The 19,245-nt window shown below is 46.9% G+C and overlaps 1 protein-coding gene across 2 annotated transcripts in view; it reads right to left on the bottom strand.

The window, feature by feature from the left end:
* The window catches only part of RASIP1 (Ras interacting protein 1), a 1,579,933-nt gene that overhangs the window by 1,420,409 nt on the left and 140,279 nt on the right, over positions 1 to 19,245 (bottom strand). For both annotated transcript variants that reach the window (XM_075328610.1, XM_075328611.1), the window contains exon 2: positions 6,797 to 6,948. In XM_075328610.1, coding sequence (XP_075184725.1) covers positions 6,797 to 6,930 — 134 coding nt within the window. In that variant the 5' untranslated portion in view covers positions 6,931 to 6,948. The remainder of the gene's footprint in view (positions 1 to 6,796; positions 6,949 to 19,245) is intronic.

Genomic DNA, 19,245 nt, shown 5'->3' with positions numbered 1-19,245 from the left:
CATATCAGCTGACATGTGCATGACTCACCGCCGACTGCCCATGGCAGCCGGCAGTGAGTATACCGACATATGGCAGGATGTACCCAGTATGTCCAATGTCGGTAAGTGGTTAAGTTTGCACAAATGTATGAAGTAATTTGAAAGCATTGAATAAATTCATACAGAACAAGATACAATAACTTGATTTACATCTAAGTTTTCATAGTAAATAATTTATGAAAATGTCATGGAATAACAAAATTGCAAGAATTTCCAAAATTGTGTCTTAAATCTTACTTGAATAAGGCCCACAGTACTGTCAGAAGTGTTTCAGGCATCTGCTTTTGCATTTGTGAGTGGTCATATTATTCCGTTGCAAAAATCAGCAGTAGTCCCCCGTTAGCACCGTGTAACACACAGTGCAACAAATGTAAGGTGCCCAGCTTTTATCTTGATCTTTAATTTGACAGTCAAAGTAATACTTGTAAGCAAGAAGCATTAGCTTTGTGAGATTCTTGCACTGATCATGAGTAGTGTTTTTGCCACATGTAGCAGAAATTGTTTGGATCTGTATCACCCGCAAGGCAGGGGTTAAAATTACTCGTCGTCGGGCCGGTGATGTCACGGGTCTGAGATGTCACGGGTGGCCCTGCCCGGGTTCGTGGCCCCGAGGTGTACACCAAAAGGGATGGATTATGGGATGGTGGGCTGATGGTGGGGAGATGATGAGGATGTTGGGAGTTGTCTTGTGAGGCCACCTGCGGTACGCGGCCAAGGATTAGCCGCCGCTGCAGTCACAGTCCTCTGGGGCGGATGGAGTCGAAGCTAGGATTGTTAAGCTTTCTGCAGGTGAAGCTAGGCCCCAGGGAGGATGATGGAGGTAGTAGTGACCGTGGGCGCTGAAGCGCAGGGCGACGGCGCTGTCAGTGAAGAGCTGGCACAGTAGTTGCAGTTCCAGGTCTTATACTCACATTTCAGTTGTCACCATTGGAGTGCTGGTTTCTGCCGTGATGGGCCCCAGCCGATCCTGGGTACCCCAGAAGCCACCACCAGTGTTGTGGAGTGGAGACCTTCCTTCCTTGCGCTTTTTGTGTGGATCCCCATGACCTGAAGTGCTTGGGGACCCCTGATTGGTGTTTAAAGTTCCTGTCCCATCAAACATGGGCCTGACCGTGGTCTTGACTCCTGACTCTTTGTGCTGCTGTGCCCTGGGATCTTGGGTGGCCAGAGAAACATTAAATCCACCTGTTCTGCAGAATCTGGTGACGCAACGTGGAGTGTACGCCACCCTAGGGCTCTGCACCCTGAACTGTGCCGAATCTGAGGGAACTATTGAGCTCTACCTCCAGCTACCCTGTTGCTCCTGAGTTCCACAGCTCCACTGGTCATCTCCTGTTCCTTCCAGCCTGGCCGATCCTAACTGTGGAGGCTCTGAAGCACTCTCCACAGCAACCGTGTTGTTCTGAGTCTCAGACTATTCTGAGGTAAAAATTGTGTGTTCTCTCACTTCCCCTGTGCTGCCCCTACCTTCCTGATGACTCACTGGTGGCTGGGAAAAACCTGTTGATGCTCCCCCACAGCGAATCGCAGCACTCCCAGGCTGCAAGAAACCATAAATGGTACACCGCAAATGTTTGTTATGCAAAAAAACTTAAACACTCATCCCTTTATGTGAAGCAGTATCACTTAAATGTTGCAAAACATAATAACTCTTAGCAGTCCTATAAAACCCGGTTAATTTTTCACATCAAGCATATAAAGTCACATATCAAAACTTTTCATAAACCATTATACATATTACTCGACGGATTCCATAGTGCCAAGACCGGTGCTCCCGTTAAGTGTAAAATAGAACTCCAACAGGAACTGAGGGACCTGCCTCCCCCAATATAAGCTCTGAGCGTGCGGCAGAGCATTTCTGACCACGCTTCATTGTTTGGGCATGCGCGACAGGTTTTGGGTCCTGTGGTCAACTGGTGCTAATTATTTACAAAGGCAGTCCTAGTTAGTTACAAAGGCAGATCTAATTGTTTACAAATGTAGTCCTGGCCACACATAGCCCAGTGGCCCAGATGTCCATTTTATTAAACCGGAAAAAAAACGAGCAGTTCTTTCAATACATGCTATTCCTATAAGTCTTTGCAAATACAATTATCACATTCAAACAGGTGAACTATATACATCTTTTCAAACACTTTTATATTTACATGCCTCTCTGTGACGCTCCAAGGCCCTCCAGGCATCCAGGATTTTGGACAACGACGGCAGCTGGTCTCAGTGCAGGCTGCGTTGCTGGAGTTGCTTTTGGGCAGCCAGGGCTCGCACCCGATCAGTTCATGCCACTGTCCCATCTTTTCCTACTTACTGGGGAGGCGGGGCTCCTGGCTCCTTTGGTAAGTGTCGTTTCACTTCAGTCATTGTAGGGGGTGGGCATGGCCTTTCGTGCCATGCTGCAATCCCACCCATGAAGGACGGGCGCACCCAGTCCTTTTGGGCACACATGGCGCCTGTCCTTTTGCAATGGACGCCAGTCTACAGTCAGTTTGTTAAGTGCACAGTACCCGCAGCCGCGGGCACAAGATTCTGTCCTCAATAAACATTTTGCACAGTCCTGTAAGGTGCACAGTACCCGTTGTTGCAGGCACGGAATCCTGTTTGTGATGTCAGCATGTAGCACCCACGGGGCAAGGGGTTGAAATACTCGTCACTGAGCCGGTGATGTCGAATCTGGGATGTCATGGGTGGCACTGCCCAGCTTCATGGCCCCGAGGTGTACACCAATAGGGGAATTGGAAAATGGGATGGTGGGATGATGGTGGGGAGATGATGAGGATGTTGAAAGTTGTCTCGTGATGTCACATGCAGTACGCGGCCAGGGATTAGCTGCTGCTGCGGTCGCAGTCCTCTGGGGTGGATGGTGTCAAAGATACAATAGTTAAGCTTCTCGCAGGTGAAGCTAGGCCCCAGGGAGGATGATGGAGGTAGTAGTGGCCGTGGGCACCGAAGCGCGGGGCGACAGCGCTGGCAATGAAGGGCTGACACAGTAATTGTGGTTACAGGTCTTTTACTCACAGTTCAGTTGTCACCCTTGGAATGCTGGTTTCCGCCGTGATGGGCCACATCTGATTCTGGGTACCTCAGAAGCCACCACCGGTGTTGTGGAGTGTGCGACCTTCCTTCCTTGTGCTTTCTGTGTGGATCCCCATGACCTGAAGAGCTTGGGGACCCCTGATCAGTGTTAAAGTTCCTGTCCCGTTTGCAGGCAACATGAATCAAACGTGAGCCCGACCGTGGTCCATGGTCCTGACTCCTGACTCTTTGTGCTGCTGTGCTCCGGGATCTTGGGTGGCCAGAGAGACATGAAATCCCCCTGTCCTGCAGAATCTGGTGGCGCAACATGGAGTGTACGCCACCATAGGGCTCTGCACCCTGAACTGCGCCAGTGCTGAGGGAACTATTGAGCTCTACCTCAAGCTACCCTGTTGCTCCTGTGTTCCACAGCTCCACTGGTCATCTCCTGTTCCTTCCAGCCTGGCCGATCCTAACTGTGGAGGCTCTGAAGCACTCTCTACAGCGACCGTGTTGTTCTGAGTCTCAGACTATTCTGAGATAAAAACTGTGTGTTTTCTCACTTCCCCTGTGCTGCCTCCACCTTCCTGATGACTCACTGGTGGCTGGGAAAAACTGTTGTTACGGTGACCACCTTTAGCCCAGTTCCAGCGGGAAAGCACCTGAGCTGTGTGTTGTGTAAGTGAAAACCAGTGGTTAACCTCTTCCTTACCTGGGATGAGTATTGCACCTTAAGCCAGATGCAATACCCTGTGGCGACTGAACCTCAGGGGCGCCACAGATCATTAACACATTTGCTTCTATCCATTTTAACCCCTTTGTGGTGAGGCAAAATTTTTAAAGTCATACATATGTCACTTTATTATGTAATAACTCTGGAATGCTTCATTACATCCCAGGGATTTGGGGACCATTATTGGGTGAAACATTGTACTTGATGTTAATGGTAAATTTAAGTAAATATGTTTTGTATTTAATTGTAAAAATATCAGAAATTAGAAAAATATTTTTTAAAATTTGCAATTTTCAACCTTTGAATTGTTATCACTTTAATGCAGATAGTCACACCATACAAAATAGTTAAGAAATTACATTCCCCCCACACTATTAACCATCTAGATGAGGTAGTCACTATTTACAGCAGCATCTAAGGGGTTAATTGGTCATGGTCAGTGACAACACCCATTGAGACTGATGCAGCAACGTCAACTCAACGTCAACGTCAACGCCGACAGCTGCTGAATTTTCACCCAGTTGGAGATGCTATTCTCATATAACTTAGGTCAGTAAAAAGATGTATAGGGATTATAAACTGCTATAACTATAACAGATCCAATCTCTTAAAAACTCTGTCCAGCTTGCCTTATATACTTACTGTTGACATCAGCCGATAGACCTGTTTGAGCGAGTCCGGACAGGTCCAGGCATGTCCGCAGGAATATTTACAATTTAATGCATTAATATTATTATGAGTGAATATAGACTTTGCATGCGTAACTTAAAATCTAGATGTGGTGGTGGTTGTCAGGCTTGTAGTGGTCTGCTCCCTTAGTATGGCACAGGTTGCAAATGACCGTTTTCTCTCTGCTGAACCTCCAATCAGAAATGGTTATGTGTGATTATGGTCTTAACCTGGTGGTGGCTCTAAAGCTTGGGAAGCTGACCCATTTACAATGTCTAGCCGACGTGCTCAACTTAGTGGTTCAATGCTTTCTGAAAACCTACCCAGATTTGCCTGAGCTATTGGTGAAGGTGTGCCGCATGTGCATCAATTTCCGTAAGTCAGCTACAGCTGCTGTTCTGGTAGTGCTTCAGCAGCATTTGCAAGTTTTATCTCACCAATTGAGTTGCGACGTACCCATGCACTGGAACTCAACATTACATTTGATGGCAAGGGTTTGTGAGCAGCAGAGGGCCATAGTTGATAGGTTATGGCTGAGAGGCAATAGGTATTTAAGGCACTTTTCCCTTAAGGGTGGTGCCTGGGCAAGGTGGTCTACACATTGCTAGGTCTCAGGTCCCTAAGTGCTGCTGCTGTTTAGTGCTGTCTTTCACATTGCTAATCACGTTTTGTGTTCCAGTACCGGAAGCATCAACATCAGTTGCTGTTCCATCATACCCTGTCGGTGAGGTCTGCCCGCTGTACCCTGTCGACCAAGTCTAATATACCGCTCGCTGCTGCATCGTATCTTGTCAGCCAAGTCTGCTGTAATAGCCGCTGCTGCATTGAACCTTATCAGCCAAGTCTGCTATACTGGCCTCAGCTGCATCGTACAAGCCTGTTGTACTGGATGGTGCTCCATATCAGGTGAGCATGCTTCATCAGTCATCCCAACTGTACTTACTATATCAGTGACTGTCCGTGTTCATAGCCTTGGGGCCAGCTATCGCAGGACCAGTCTTCTTGAGTGGCACCTGGTTTCCACAAGCAGCACAACTCCCTCACCTTTAGAGGCTCTGGTGAAAACCTGGTAGGATTCCATAGTCAAGCCCCTCTAGGTTTCCTGTGTGCTGTGACCCAGTGGATTCACGCTCTGCTTGCCCCACGAGGATTACACTCTCTATGGTAGATTTGATATACTGAAACACTTCTAGGAGAGTGTTCTTCACTTTGGTGGACATTGTGATGTTTTTTTTTTACCTTGTTAAAAATGTTGCCTTCTATTCATGTCTAGGCCTTTTTGAGTTTCCAAGCTTACCAGTGTGCTGTTTTTTGCCAAATTTACCAAACTGTTGATTTGGACACTCCTAAGTTTTACGCTATCTTGCTAATGGATTTCTTCTTTTTTTTCAGTGTAATAATGGTCTGTTTCTCTCCCATTGAAAGCTCCTTTGACCGCATGTTGTGGGTTCTAAGCATCAGCTTTCAAATACAACTGGAAAAAAGGGGGAGGATCCAGCTTCCGGAATATATTAAAATTTTTCAAGCTTTATTTCCAAAAAAAAATATAAAATGTTGGCAATTCAGTACAAAGGGTCAGGGAGCCCAAGTGTGGCAATGCGTTTCGAATGCAGCCTACGTGCTTTATCAAGCCCAATGATGGTACCATGATGCTTTTTTCTCTTTCAAATGCAAATGCTCCAATTTGAATCAGCTCTAGACCTGATTTTTTATTATGATGAGCTTTTAGGCTGTAAAGGGCTCATATACTGTTCTTGCACAGGGGCCATTTAGGGTGTCTGTTCACCAGTGCTGATAATGACTTATTAGTAAATGTACAGTGGTGATTATTTTCTTATAGATATAAAGAGAAAATATAGTGTGAATTTTGTTGTAGATTAGACCAACATTAATGGGGTTTTCCACTACTGAACAATACCTGCTTACTCAATACAAGACCTCATTGATGTGTGATATGCCCACTACAGCCAATCACCAATATCCTTTTGGCTGCAGCCTTTACTATTCTGTAAGAGCAAACATCTGCTCTTATGTAAAATTGATGAGCTGCAGCTAAACAGCAGCTGACTGTCAGCAAACGGCATGTGACTGTCATGTCAGGTAACCTGCCAGGAATAGCGTTGCCAACATAGCAGGAATGGTCCCATTGTAGTAGGGGAGTATTGATTGTTTTTTATTTTAAGTGGAGGTCTTGAATTTATTAATCATTGGTTGTTCAGTAGGAAACAACCTCTTAACAAATAATTTTTTGGCCTTGTAACATTTTAAAAAACCTCAATATTGTCCAGATATCTTACAGTAAGAAAAGTCTAAAATATATTATGAGGAAATTATGTGGATTCTTACTTGATGGAGCCAACACTAGGCCACCGTCGACCTAGCTTTGCAAAGTGTTTCTTGGGAGAATTAATCCAGAGACCCACAGGAAAATGAAGTTTCCCGAATCTAGGACTTCCTTCCTTCTTCTCTTCGTGATACATTGTATAACCTTTTCAGAACTGCAGAGAAAAAAATCAAGTTTCCTATGAATCTGTAGTCTTACAGTAAAATTGCTGTTCTTGTAACTTCTTAAATCCTGGATGAAAGCATATGTTGCATTGCCAGAGACAATAAATTAAATTGCTTCATTCATAATGTACAATGATAGTGCAATATTTAGCAGCTTGCACTTTCTCATGGTGAATAATTTAGGAAACACCAAAATATTTAAAGGATTTTATGTATCAAAACACCACTCCAGTGTTGTTTTTTTATTTTTTTTTTAACACTTGAGTGGTGCTTTAAACACAAGCCCCTGCCCTGGTATTAGGCTATGTGCGCACGTTGCGTACAAGCCCTGCAGAAATTTCTGCAGCGATCTGAAGAGCACATGTGCACTTTAGATCGCTGCAGAAATGTCCGTAGTGAGCGCCGATTCCATGCGCTCTGCCTGCAGCTCCTGCCATAGACAGAGCAGGAGCTGCCGGCAAAGCGCAGGAAAGAAGTGACATGTCATTTCTTTTTGCGCAGCGCTTCGGCAGTAGCCGAAGCGCTGCGCTCTTAAACGCCACGTGCGCACGGCCCCTGCACAGTCTCCATAGACTGTGCAGGGGACGCAGGACGCATGCAGTTACGCTGCGCTACAAAGCGCAGCGTAACTGCATGTTTTTACTCGACGTGCGCACATGGCCTTATACTCACACTCCAGCATTTTCATCCTTTTGTTTGTGCTGCTCCAGTCCCATGACTCTCAATGTAGATATTATACATACATATTATATCACAAAAGTGAGTACCCCCTCACATATTTGTTAAGATTTTATTATATCTTTTCATGGGGCAACACTGAAAATATAATACTTTGATATAACCTCCAAGATGACCACTGCCTTGCTAAATGAACTGGGGGTAAAGGTGCTGGACTGGCTAAGCATGTCTCCAGACCTTAAACCAATTGAGCATCTGTAGGGCATCCTCAAACAGAATGTGTAGGAGCGCAAGGTCTCTAACATCCACCAGCTCAATGATGTCGTCATGGGGAAGTGGAAGAGGACTTCAGAGCTAACCTGTTAAGATCTAGTGAACTGTATGCCCAAGAGATTTAAGGCACTGCGTGAAAATAATAGTAGCCACACAAAATATTGACACCTTGGGCACAATTTGGCCATTTTCTTTTAGGCATGTACTCACTTTTGTTGCCAGCAGTTTAGACAGTAATGGCTGTGTCTATAAAGATAAGTATATGCAGCATCAACACGGGGCAGGTGGTTAACCTACTCGTTGCTGGGCTTTTTCGGGTCGGGTCAGGCGTTGTCACGGGTGGCCTTGCCTGGTTCCGTTGCCCTGACGCATGCAGTAAATGGTGGGGAAAGTGGGGTAATTGGGGAAAGTTTGTCGTGATGCCACCTGTGGTATGTGGCCAGGCATCAGCCGCCGCTGCCGGGTTACTTGCTGGGGCTGGTGGTAGTGCAGCTGACGTGTGATCACTCCCCACAGGTGGAGCGGGTCCCAGGAGGATGGTGGGGGTTGTAGTGGTGCAATGGGATGCAAGGCTGGAACACCGGTAGTAACTGGAGAACACAAGTTGGTAGATTCCTTTTTAACTTTACTGGTCTGTTGAAATAGTCCTGGTTTACAGTGGTCCAGTCAGCCCAGAAGCAGTGTGGATCTCTCCTTGCCTGGCGGGTAGGAGGCCTTCCTCTATGTGCTCTTGGTGGGAGTTGCTGTGGCCTGGAGCAGCACAGCATCACCGTCTCTCTCTTTACTTAAAGATAACTGTCCCCTGTGACGGGCAGCATGAACCGGTTATGGGACCCGCTTGTATTACTGTGATCCTAGGTTCTATATTGCTGCTGCATCTTGGAACTTAGGTGGGCAAGGAATGTAGAATCTCTTGGCCTCTGGGTTTTGCTACTGGACCGTTAGCATCCAGTAACAGAGAACCCCGGTATCCTGTCCTAGTGCTCGGTCCTGGAAAGCTCTTACAGGAGCTCTCAAACAGCGACCACTCTTTCTCCTTGCCATCACTTTTCTGCCTCACTTCTTTCCTGTTCACTCTATCCCTTCCCCCAGGTCAGCATGTACAGAGAGACTCCCTTCAAAACCGGTTATGAGCCCCCACTGCTGGCATGGAGTAGGAGACGTTGCATGTGATGTTCCTGACAAGGAGAGGTCCCCATGCTGCCTCCAAGCATAGCATTGATCCCAGTGAGGAGAACAATGCCACTGTGTCTCCCGTTACCACTGGGATGCCACATATATCCTTACTAGTGGTCCATTTCTTATAACTGTAATTACACTCAAAATTATCATTAAGCAACACAAATCAGGGTGATTAAACCAAAATGAGAAAAAGGCAAAATTCCAGTAAATACAAGTGCATTTCATTAAATTAGAATATCATCAAAAGTTAATTTATTTCAGTACTTCAATACAGAAAAGAAAACACATACAGTGGGGAAAAAAGTATTTAGTCAGCCACAAATTGTGCAAGTTCTCCCATTTAATAACATGAGAGAGGCCTGTAATTGACATCATAGGTAGACCACAACTATGAGAGACAAAATGAGAAAACAAATCCAGAAAATCACCTTGTCTGATTTGGTAAGATTTTTTTGGCAAACTATGGTGGAAAATCAGTATTTAAACACCTAAAAACGTGCATGATTTCTGGCTCTCACAGATATGTAACTTCTTCTTCAAGAGGGTCCTCTGTCCTCCACTCATTACCTTTAGTAATGGCACCTGTTTGAACTTGTTATCAGTGTAAAAGAGACCTGTCTACAACCTCAAATAAGAGAAGACCACTGTCTCCATTGCCATCACTGCCTCAGCAGGACGTCTCCTCCTCCCCAGGCTCTCACCAGCAGTGGCACTATTTCCCCAAAACTGTATTCCATGATCCCTGGTTCAACCTTCTGTACTGCAAAAATGTGGCACCTCTGAAATTACATTGCTTGGTGGTTCGCCTGTGACTTGTGTCTCCTCTTTCTTTCCACGCAAAACCTCGAGAAAGGCTTGTAAAGCCGAAACGTCGGGTTTGCTATACCTTTTGTGCACTTTTTTGCAGTTTATCAAATTAAAAACTTTTCAAAATTCTCAGATCTTCTCTTGTCCATTTGAGTGCTGAGGTTATTATTGTACTAAATTTGTTTACCTCAATAGCACCTACCTCCTGAGTGGTAGAGCCTGATTTACCTTATTCCCAACCTCAAACAGTCACAGTCCAAACTCCACTATGGTGAAGAAAAAATAGCTGTCAAAGGACACCAGAAACAAAATTGTAGCCCTGCACCAGGCTGGGAAGATGGAATCTGCAATAGGCAAGCAGCTTGGTGTGATTAAATCAACTGTGGGAGCAATAATAAGAAAATGGAAGACATACAAGACCACTGATAATATCCCTCAATCTGTGGCTCCAAGCAAGATCTCACCCCGTGGGGTCAAAATGATCACAAGAAAAGTGAGCAAAAATCCCAGAACCACACGGGGGGACCTAGTGAATGACCTGCATAGAGCTGGGACAAACGCCATAACAAAGGCTACCATACGTAACACACTACGCCGCCAGGGGCTCAGATCCTGCAGTGCCAGATGTGTTCCCCTGCTTAAGCCGGTACATGTCCGGGACCATCTGAAATTTGCGCGAGAGCATTTGGATTATCCAGAAAAGTATTGGGAGAAAACCAAAGTAGAACTGTTTGGTAGAAACACAACTCGTCATGTTTGAGTGGAAGGAAAAATTATGGTAGAAAAAGGTGCACAAGCAACCAGGATAACTGCAACCGTGATAGGATTTTTAAGAAAAGGCCATTCCAAAACTTTGGGGAGATTCACAAAAAGTGGACTGCTGCTGGAGTCAGTGCTTCAAGAGCCACCACACACAGACGTATACAGGACATGGGCTACAAGTGTCAAGCCACTAATGACCAACAGAAATTACCAGAAGCATTTTACCTGGGCCAAGGATAAAAAGAACTGGACTGTTGTTCAATTGTCCAAGGTGTTGTTTTTGGATGAAAGTAAATTTTGTATTTCATTTGGAAATCAAGGTCCCAGAGTCTGGAAGAAGAGTAGAGAGGCCACAATCCAAGCTGCTTAAGGTCTAGTCTGAAGTTTCCACAAACGGTGATGGTTTAAGGAGCCATGTCATCTGGTGGTGTAAGCTCACAGTGTTTTATCAAGACCAAAGAAAGTTTAGAGCAGGGATCTCAAACACGCTGCATGCGGCCCCTCAGGCTGCTTCGTGCGGCCCCCAGGCCCATGCCCCTGTTCACTATCGCGGCAGGTGCAGGGGCCGCAGCCACTGTCTGCGCTTTATGTCAGATGAATGTTTTTCCAGCACTGTGCACTCAGAGTCCAGGGTTCTGCACTCTCGCGCCAGTAACACAATCATCTCACATAAATCACTGACAGTGGCACTGCACCTGCCGCGATAGTAAACAGGGGCACGGGCCAGAGATGAGGCAGCCGAGGGAGCGCGGGACAGGTGAGAAGAATGGTGTTTTTTTTTTTATTGCATGTGTATGTGTGTGTGTGTGAAGCACGGCACATTTAGTGACCTATGACATACTGGGTATCTCATGGCTCTCTGGTACTTAAGGACCCATGACGTACCCAGTATGTCATGGCGAAATCGTGGCCCCGATTGCTGTGATCACTTTGCAAATACAGTACCTTAGATTCGGGGAGGAGGGGACCTCTGCCTGACCTCAGGAGGGGTGGTGTCTCCTCCCCAGACCTACGGCGGCTGTGATTGGCTGAGCGGCGTTAGTCAGCCAATCACAGCCACTGTAATGTTTTAGCCATTGAAAATGGTTGAAACATTGAAATCCAGCCATGGTCAGTGCAGCTGCAGCACTGATCATTGGCTGGAGCTGGGTGACCTCAGTTTCACTCATCCCCAGCTCTGATTGGAGAGACTGGCCTTGTGATCGATCTGTCAAATCACTGTGGATCTGGGGCCGGAGACCGCTCCCCTCAGCTTCGCTCCGGAGTCTGTGGAAGGTGAGGAGAGCGATCGGTGCTTTCACACATCAGTTTTTTGCAATCAGGCACAATCCGGCGCTTTGCAGAAAAAACGCATCCGTTTTTTTTTTGCTGCCAGGTGCGGTTTTTCCTCTGAGACTTTTATTAGCGCCGGATTGTGCCACATGTACTCACGTTTGATTCGGTTTTTGCCGGTTGCGGCAAAAATTGTCACTCCGACGGCCGCACACGACGCAGAGAGGAACGTTTTTTGCCAGCGGCAAAAAACTGCATAGCGCCACATGCGGAGCTGTGCGGCATGGTGCATAATGAAAATCTATGCGTGCCGAATCCGGTGGCATTCATCAAATGCCGGAAGCATGTACCGGATTCGGTTTTTACTTCTGAGCATGCCCAGAAGTGATATAAATTCATTGCTTGTCAGAAAATCAATCACTCACTCTCTCTCTCTCACTCACTCACTCTCTCACTGATCACTCTCACTGCGCGGCACTGCACAGCTGTCACACTGCTGGCGGCTTCTCCTGATTTGAAAATGCCGACCACCCATTATTCAATCTTGTATTCACTGCTTCCCCTGCCCACCGGCGCCTATGATTGGTTGCAGGCAGACACGCCCCCATGCTGAGTGACAGCTGTCTTACTGCAACCAATCACAGCTGCCGGTGGGCGGGTCTATTTCTTGCAGTAAAAAAAAAAAAAAAATAATAAAAAAAAACGTCGTGTGGTCCCCCCCAATTTTGATACCAGCCAAGATAAAGCCACACAGCTGAAGGCTGGTATTCTCAGGATGGGGAGCCCCACGTTATGGGGAGCCCCCAAGCCTAAAAATATCAGCCAGCAGCGACCCGGAATTGCCGCATCCATTAGATGCGACAGTCCCGGCACTCTACCCGGCTCATCCCAAATTGCCCTGGTGCGGTAGCACCGGGGTAATAAGGGGTTAATTATGGCAGGCGTCTATGAGACACCCCCAATGATTAACCTGTAAGTGAAAGTAAATAAACACATACACCCAAAACAATACTTTATTTGGAATAAAAGACAAAAAAAACCACCCTTTTTCACCATTTTATTAAAATCCCCAAATACCCCTCCATGTCCGACGTAATCCACAGAGGTCCCGCGATGCATCCAGCTCTGCTACATGAATTTCCAAATCATTCAAATCATTCAAATGACCCAAATTCTCATGAAACACTAGATTATTTATTATTCTATTAGACATACATACAAAAAAATTATTAAAAAGATGGATAATGATAGGGTCACATCATGTATATTTTTACATATACAATTTTTTGTATAAATTTTTTGTATATATTTTTTCATATCTATTTGCAAATATATTTATTATTTTATACACTTTGTATATTTTCTCTGTTGTTATGTGATTGTCTATGTCCAGTCAAGTTTTGTCTTTTAGAAATTGAATGAATTTGCATAACGTAAGTATAATATTTATTCACCATTTTCTCATTCACCACACTTTTTGCTCACTTTGCACCTTTGCACTGTCACTTTTTCTTTATCACTGTCACTTGTAACTTGGTCTTTGTATTTCTTTATACACATATACATTTATTCAGATTCATGGATGTGGTCCGTTTTATTTAGACCTTATTGTATTTAATTTACATAAATCACTGGTTATATATTTACTGCATTAATATATGTCACTATTAAATTTTTATATATTTGGCTAGACTTATGAATAGAGTCCGTTTTATATGGGCTGCATTGCATATCCAGATAAACCTACTTCACACCATGGATCGCTTCAGATTCATTAGTGTAGCCGGTATTCCTGTGGTCAATTTCCAAGCATGAGAAAATCCTCAGAGCGCATGCGCCTCCCTGGGCAGCGGTGTTGTCGGGTTTCCATGGTGAGGCATCCTCACGTGGTTTATGGACGCGCTCCCTGGGTTACCAGAGGGCGTCTCCATGAGCTGCGGGACGCCGACCCAGGTGCTTTGACTCTCCGGCTTCCCATGGTAAGCGCTACACAGCTGCTGCGATTAGTAATCAGCGTGTCATTGGACAGCTGTTACTTAAATAGACTGTGTGCCTTACCAGACTCTACCCCTTCTGAGGAAGAGACGAAACGATCGTTAAGGGGGATCCTATGGTTCCTATGTAAGATCTTTATTAATGCTTTTGGTTCATTGCCGCTCTATATGATTTGTTTGACAATATGTTGATTTAATCCTTGTATCTGCTGGATAAGCATTTCTCTGATTACAGCAGAGTGTTATCTAGCTTGCCTAGTAACAGTAGCAAATCTGCCAAGCAGAGAGGTGATGTCCAAAGTAGTCCAAAAACAAGAACAATAATAGCAAACGGCGCCACCATTTACTTGCTACACATAGGTTTTTCATCCTCTTAGCCTGTGTTGGTCCCTGCCACTGCAGGTTGATCCCCCCCCCCCCCTTTCTCCTCCGTCTCCCCTAAGGAACTCTTAATACTGAGAGGAAACGCGTCGGGAGGACATTCTTTTTCTTTTGTATTTGTGGTTGCGGGGCAGACATCTCACTTGTGTGCTGACCTTGTCAGGGTGGAAGTCCATTTACGGGGTACGACAGGGGTTAATTTACCATACTTGTCCACCCTGTCCTTCCAACCTGTGACCTCTCTTTTCTGGAATGGTGTGCAGTCCCGCCCATGGATGAAGTCTGGGTGAGATCTGACTGATATGTTGCCATTTGGCATTTCGTTCTTTGCACTATTTATGCACAAGCACTTTATTACCAACTTTACCTATTATTAGATTAAAAGTTAAGTTTTAGTCCCTGCTATTATTGTTCTTGCCTAGTAACACCCTGTTGTAATCCAACTCCTGTAAATTGCTCAAGAGACTGAATCCTGCTCTGTTAACCCTTAATATACCTGCCTGACAAGTATTGCCTAAGGCTATGTGCGCACGTGTGCGCTCTGCACCGCACACAAAAGGTCCGCTTCAGAGCGCAGCTGAAAAGCTCCGTTCTGAAGCGCATGGTGCCTGCAGAATTCGTGCGCTCTGCATGCTGCCTCTCCCTATAGACAGCATGCAAAGCGCACTGAAGAAGTGACATGTCACTTCTTGAATGCAGCGCTTCGGGCAGCAGCCGAATCGCTGCGTTCTAACACACCACGTGCGCACGTCTCATGCACAATCTACATAGATTGTGCAGGGGATGCAGAATGCATGCAGTTACGCTGTGGTGCAGATTGCAGCGTAACTGCATGCAATTACGCAACATGCGCATGTACCGCTCGGCTGGGGCTGCCGAGCGGCTAGGATCCGGACTCGGGTGTGTGTCGGTGGCTCAAACGCCTCCGGACCGGGGGTCACGTCGCTCTGTAAAGGGGTAGTTGTTTTGGTGATCGGGTGGGTGCGTGGCCGGGGCCACTATGGAGATTGTTCGGGATGCCACCCACGGGTCGCGGTGATCGGTGGCACCGCCGCTGCTGGTGATGGTGGGGGACTCCGGGGGGAGGTGCCGTGGCACAGCTAGGTGTTGACCCCTCGTTGCGTAGGGGATGTGTGTCCTGGGGCCCGCTGGTGGGGTGCTGAGGTGGCCACAGGGATGCAGGGCAGGGCGGCGCTGTGCCTGAGGGCACTGGTGTACTCACTCAGAAGAATCACACTGGAGTCACTGGTAAACCAAAAACGGGATGGTGGTCGGTGCCCGCAGCCGGCTGCGTGGTTCCCCCTACTCGGGTTGGTGGTGTCGTCTTTTCCCTGCACCTCTGTAGACTGTATGACTACTTATGCATCAACAACGGTAGTCCGCTCCCTGACTTGCAGATGCCGGAGAAGCCCGCTTGCCCGCAGGCGCTGGCCCGTGGGATCTCGGTGCCTGGGTGGTGGTTTCCTATCCCCCTCGGTGGGCTTTTGCCGTCTATCGGGACTTTGGGTGGGAATGGACCTATGATCCAAGCCGCAATCAGTTGATTTGACTCGGTCCAGTTGCTTCTGGGCCTCGTACGTGGTCTGAGTACCCTTCACTGGTGCTCCGGTTTCGGTTTGACTCCCCGATTCAGTACCGGCGGGCCACTACCCTGTCCCGGTGCCTTGACTGTTCCGCCGGTTCTACTCCCGGTCTCCTGCGGACGGCCACCACCGTCTGTCTCCTGGCCACAGGGTCCCTAGGCTCCCACCTAGGCCCTGACAGATTTTACTCCACAGCTCACTCCTTCACCTCCTCTCCTTTCCTCTCCCTAACACTATCTGTTTGTTTTTCCCCGCCCCTGCCCATCAATCCTCGGTGGGCGTGGCCAACCGCCTGACCCTGCCCCCGGGTGTGGATGTCTGGGACAGATAGGGGTGACTCAGGGTTTTGGTTGACTGGTTGAACCTCTTTGGGGTACAGGTGTTGTGCAGGGGCCTATCTGTGACCCCCTGGCTAGTCCAGGGCATCACACGCACATAGCCTTAATCACATCATTGTTTATGGCTTAATGTATGTGGCTTGCCTAGTAACATGCTGATGTAATACTATTCCTGTAATTGTTTAAACAGATTGAACTCTGCTCTGTTAACCCTTAATTCAGTTATATAGTCATACTAGGTATCTGCTCACATGTTATCACATGAATTTTTCAGCAATTCATGTGATAACATGTGTGCCTATAGAAACAATTTTGTCTGATGCAGTTTTTCTGTGGCTTGCCTGATATAAATAAAAATCCTGCATAGAATTATTGGAATGAGCAGGTTCAACCTATTTTTACCCATAAATAAAACTATTCAACCCCTCATTTTTATGTATCCTTGGTCTCTTAAATTATTTATTTAATTTTAGTTGTATGCTAATGCATTAGCACTTTCCTATATATTATATCTGCATAACAGACCGTGATACAGGCGGATTTTGGGGTTGAATACTTTTTCAGGAGACCAACCTCATAAAAACATATGTACAAAAACTTGTTCAAAAATGAATTAATTATGTACAATGTATAAAAGAAAAATTAACACTTGTTAAGCCCAGGATATTTTTATATCATTATCCATCTTTTAATATATTTTTTGTGTGTATGTCTAATAAAATAATAAATAATCTAGCGTTTCATGAGAATTTGGGTCATTTGAATTATTTGGAAATTCTGATATCTGATGACCCTCAAAGTAGCTTGATATGTGGGAAATCTGCTACATGAAGCTGACAGGAGCGACAGTAGAACACAACCGCTCTCTATCAGCTCCACGGAGCAACTGAAGTGAATCGCGCTGTCAGCTGTGATGTCACTGAGGTAGTGCTGGGGTGTGTGCGGTGATGATGCATGCGGTAGTGCCTGGGTGTGCGGTGATGATGGGTGCAGTAGTGCCGGGCTGTGTGCGGTGATGATGCGTGCGGTAGTGCCTGGGTGTGCGGTGATGATGGGGGCGATAGTGCCGGTGTTTGTACAGAGATGATGGGGGCGATAGTACCGGTGTTTGTGTGGGGATGATGGGGGTGATAGTGCCGGTGTTTGTACGGGGATGATGGGGGCGATAGTGCCGGTGTTTGTACAGAGATGATGGGGGCGATAGTGCCGGTGTTTGTGTGGGGATGATGAAGGCGATAGTGCCGGTGTTTGTACGGGGATGATGGGGGCAATAGTGCCGGTGTTTGTACAGAGATGATGGGGGTGATAGTACCGGTGTTTGTGTGGGGATGATGGGGGCAATAGTGCCGGTGTTTGTACGGGGATGATGGGGGCGATAGTGCCGGTGTTTGTACAGAGATGATGGGGGCGATAGTACCGGTGTTTGTGTGGGGATGATGGGGGTGATAGTGCCGGTGTTTGTACGGGGATGATGGGGGCGATAGTGCCGGTGTTTGTACAGAGATGATGGGGGCGATAGTGCCGGTGTTTGTGTGGGGATGATGAAGGCGATAGTGCCGGTGTTTGTACGGGGATGATGGGGGCAATAGTGCCGGTGTTTGTACAGAGATGATGGGGGTGATAGTACCGGTGTTTGTGTGGGGATGATGGGGGCAATAGTGCCGGTGTTTGTACGGGGATGATGGGGGCGATAGTGCCGGTGTTTGTACAGAGATGATGGGGGCGATAGTGCCGGTGTTTGTGTGGGGATGATGAAGGCGATAGTGCCGGTGTTTGTACGGGGATGATGGGGGCAATAGTGCCGGTGTTTGTACAGAGATGATGGGGGCGATAGTGCCGGTGTTTGTGCGGGGATGATGGGGGCAATAGTGCCGGTGTTTGTGCGGAGATGATGGGGGCGATAGTGCCGGTGTTTGTGCGGTGATGATGGGGGCGATAGTGCCGGTGTTTGTGCGGAGATGATGGGGGCGATAGTGCTGGTGTTTGTGCGGAGATGATGGGGGCGATAGTGCCGGTGTTTGTGCGGTGATGATGGGGTCTCTCTCTCTCAGCATTAAAAAAAAAGGATCCATTTTTTTACCGGATCCGTCGCATCAGTTTTTACTAGAGATGAGCGATGTTCGAGGTTCGCCAATTTCATGTTCGAGTGATTTTGGGGGGTGCTCGAGATCGAACTCAAACACGAGCTTTTTGCTAAAAGCTCGATAGCTCCAGTTGCGTTCAAGAACGGCTCGATCAGCAAAAAGCCTAGCTAGTTACTAGCTGGCTTTTCACTGTAATAGTGTGAGTCACTGTGATTCACACTATTATCAAATTTCATTGTATAGTGTGCGGGGAGGACGCGGTTTAGATCTGTGATGCTGATAGAATGCCAATCCCCATTTTTTTTCCCTTTTCCCTAAGCGCGCGTGCAGAGGGGCAGGCCAGGATGTCAGCCAATCCCAGACACACACACAGCTAAGTGGACTTTTTGCCAGAGAAGCAAGGGTATGTGTCATAGGCTGTGAATGTCACATGTCCTTGCCTTATAAATACGTCCATTTTCCCTCACGTCGCCATTATCTGCTTTCTGCGTGTGGGTGACAGTCACCGCTCACGCTGCTCCTGCCGCTGCTCCTGCTGTGTACGTTATACACACAGCGCTGTACAGATTAGGGACTACAGTTTTCTTCAGCCCTTTTCAGGGCTTATGTGCAGGTGCTCAGAGCCATAGCTGACAGGCAGGTCCATGCAAACACTGTATACAGCTTCAGATAACAGCGCCTGTGTGCCTCAGCTCAGGGAATTCCTTGCTGCATTTCATCATTAGGAGGGATAGAAAGTGAGGCTTCCTTTCCTGTCCTGGTACCCACAGAAGCCGGGCACTGTACCCACCTGCCCATTATTGCCAAGCTATTTTTATAGCAAACAGTGCTGACACTTAGTGGCATCCAAAAAGTGTCTGCTATACTACTATACTAATTTTGTGTCCCACTAGTGCCAAGCAAGTTCCACCACCTCTGCATTCTACCCTCCTG

Source organism: Anomaloglossus baeobatrachus, chromosome 11 (assembly GCF_048569485.1).
Source record: "Anomaloglossus baeobatrachus isolate aAnoBae1 chromosome 11, aAnoBae1.hap1, whole genome shotgun sequence".
Taxonomy (NCBI): Eukaryota; Metazoa; Chordata; class Amphibia; order Anura; family Aromobatidae; genus Anomaloglossus; species Anomaloglossus baeobatrachus.
This window is presented reverse-complemented; position numbering and strand designations above follow the sequence as displayed.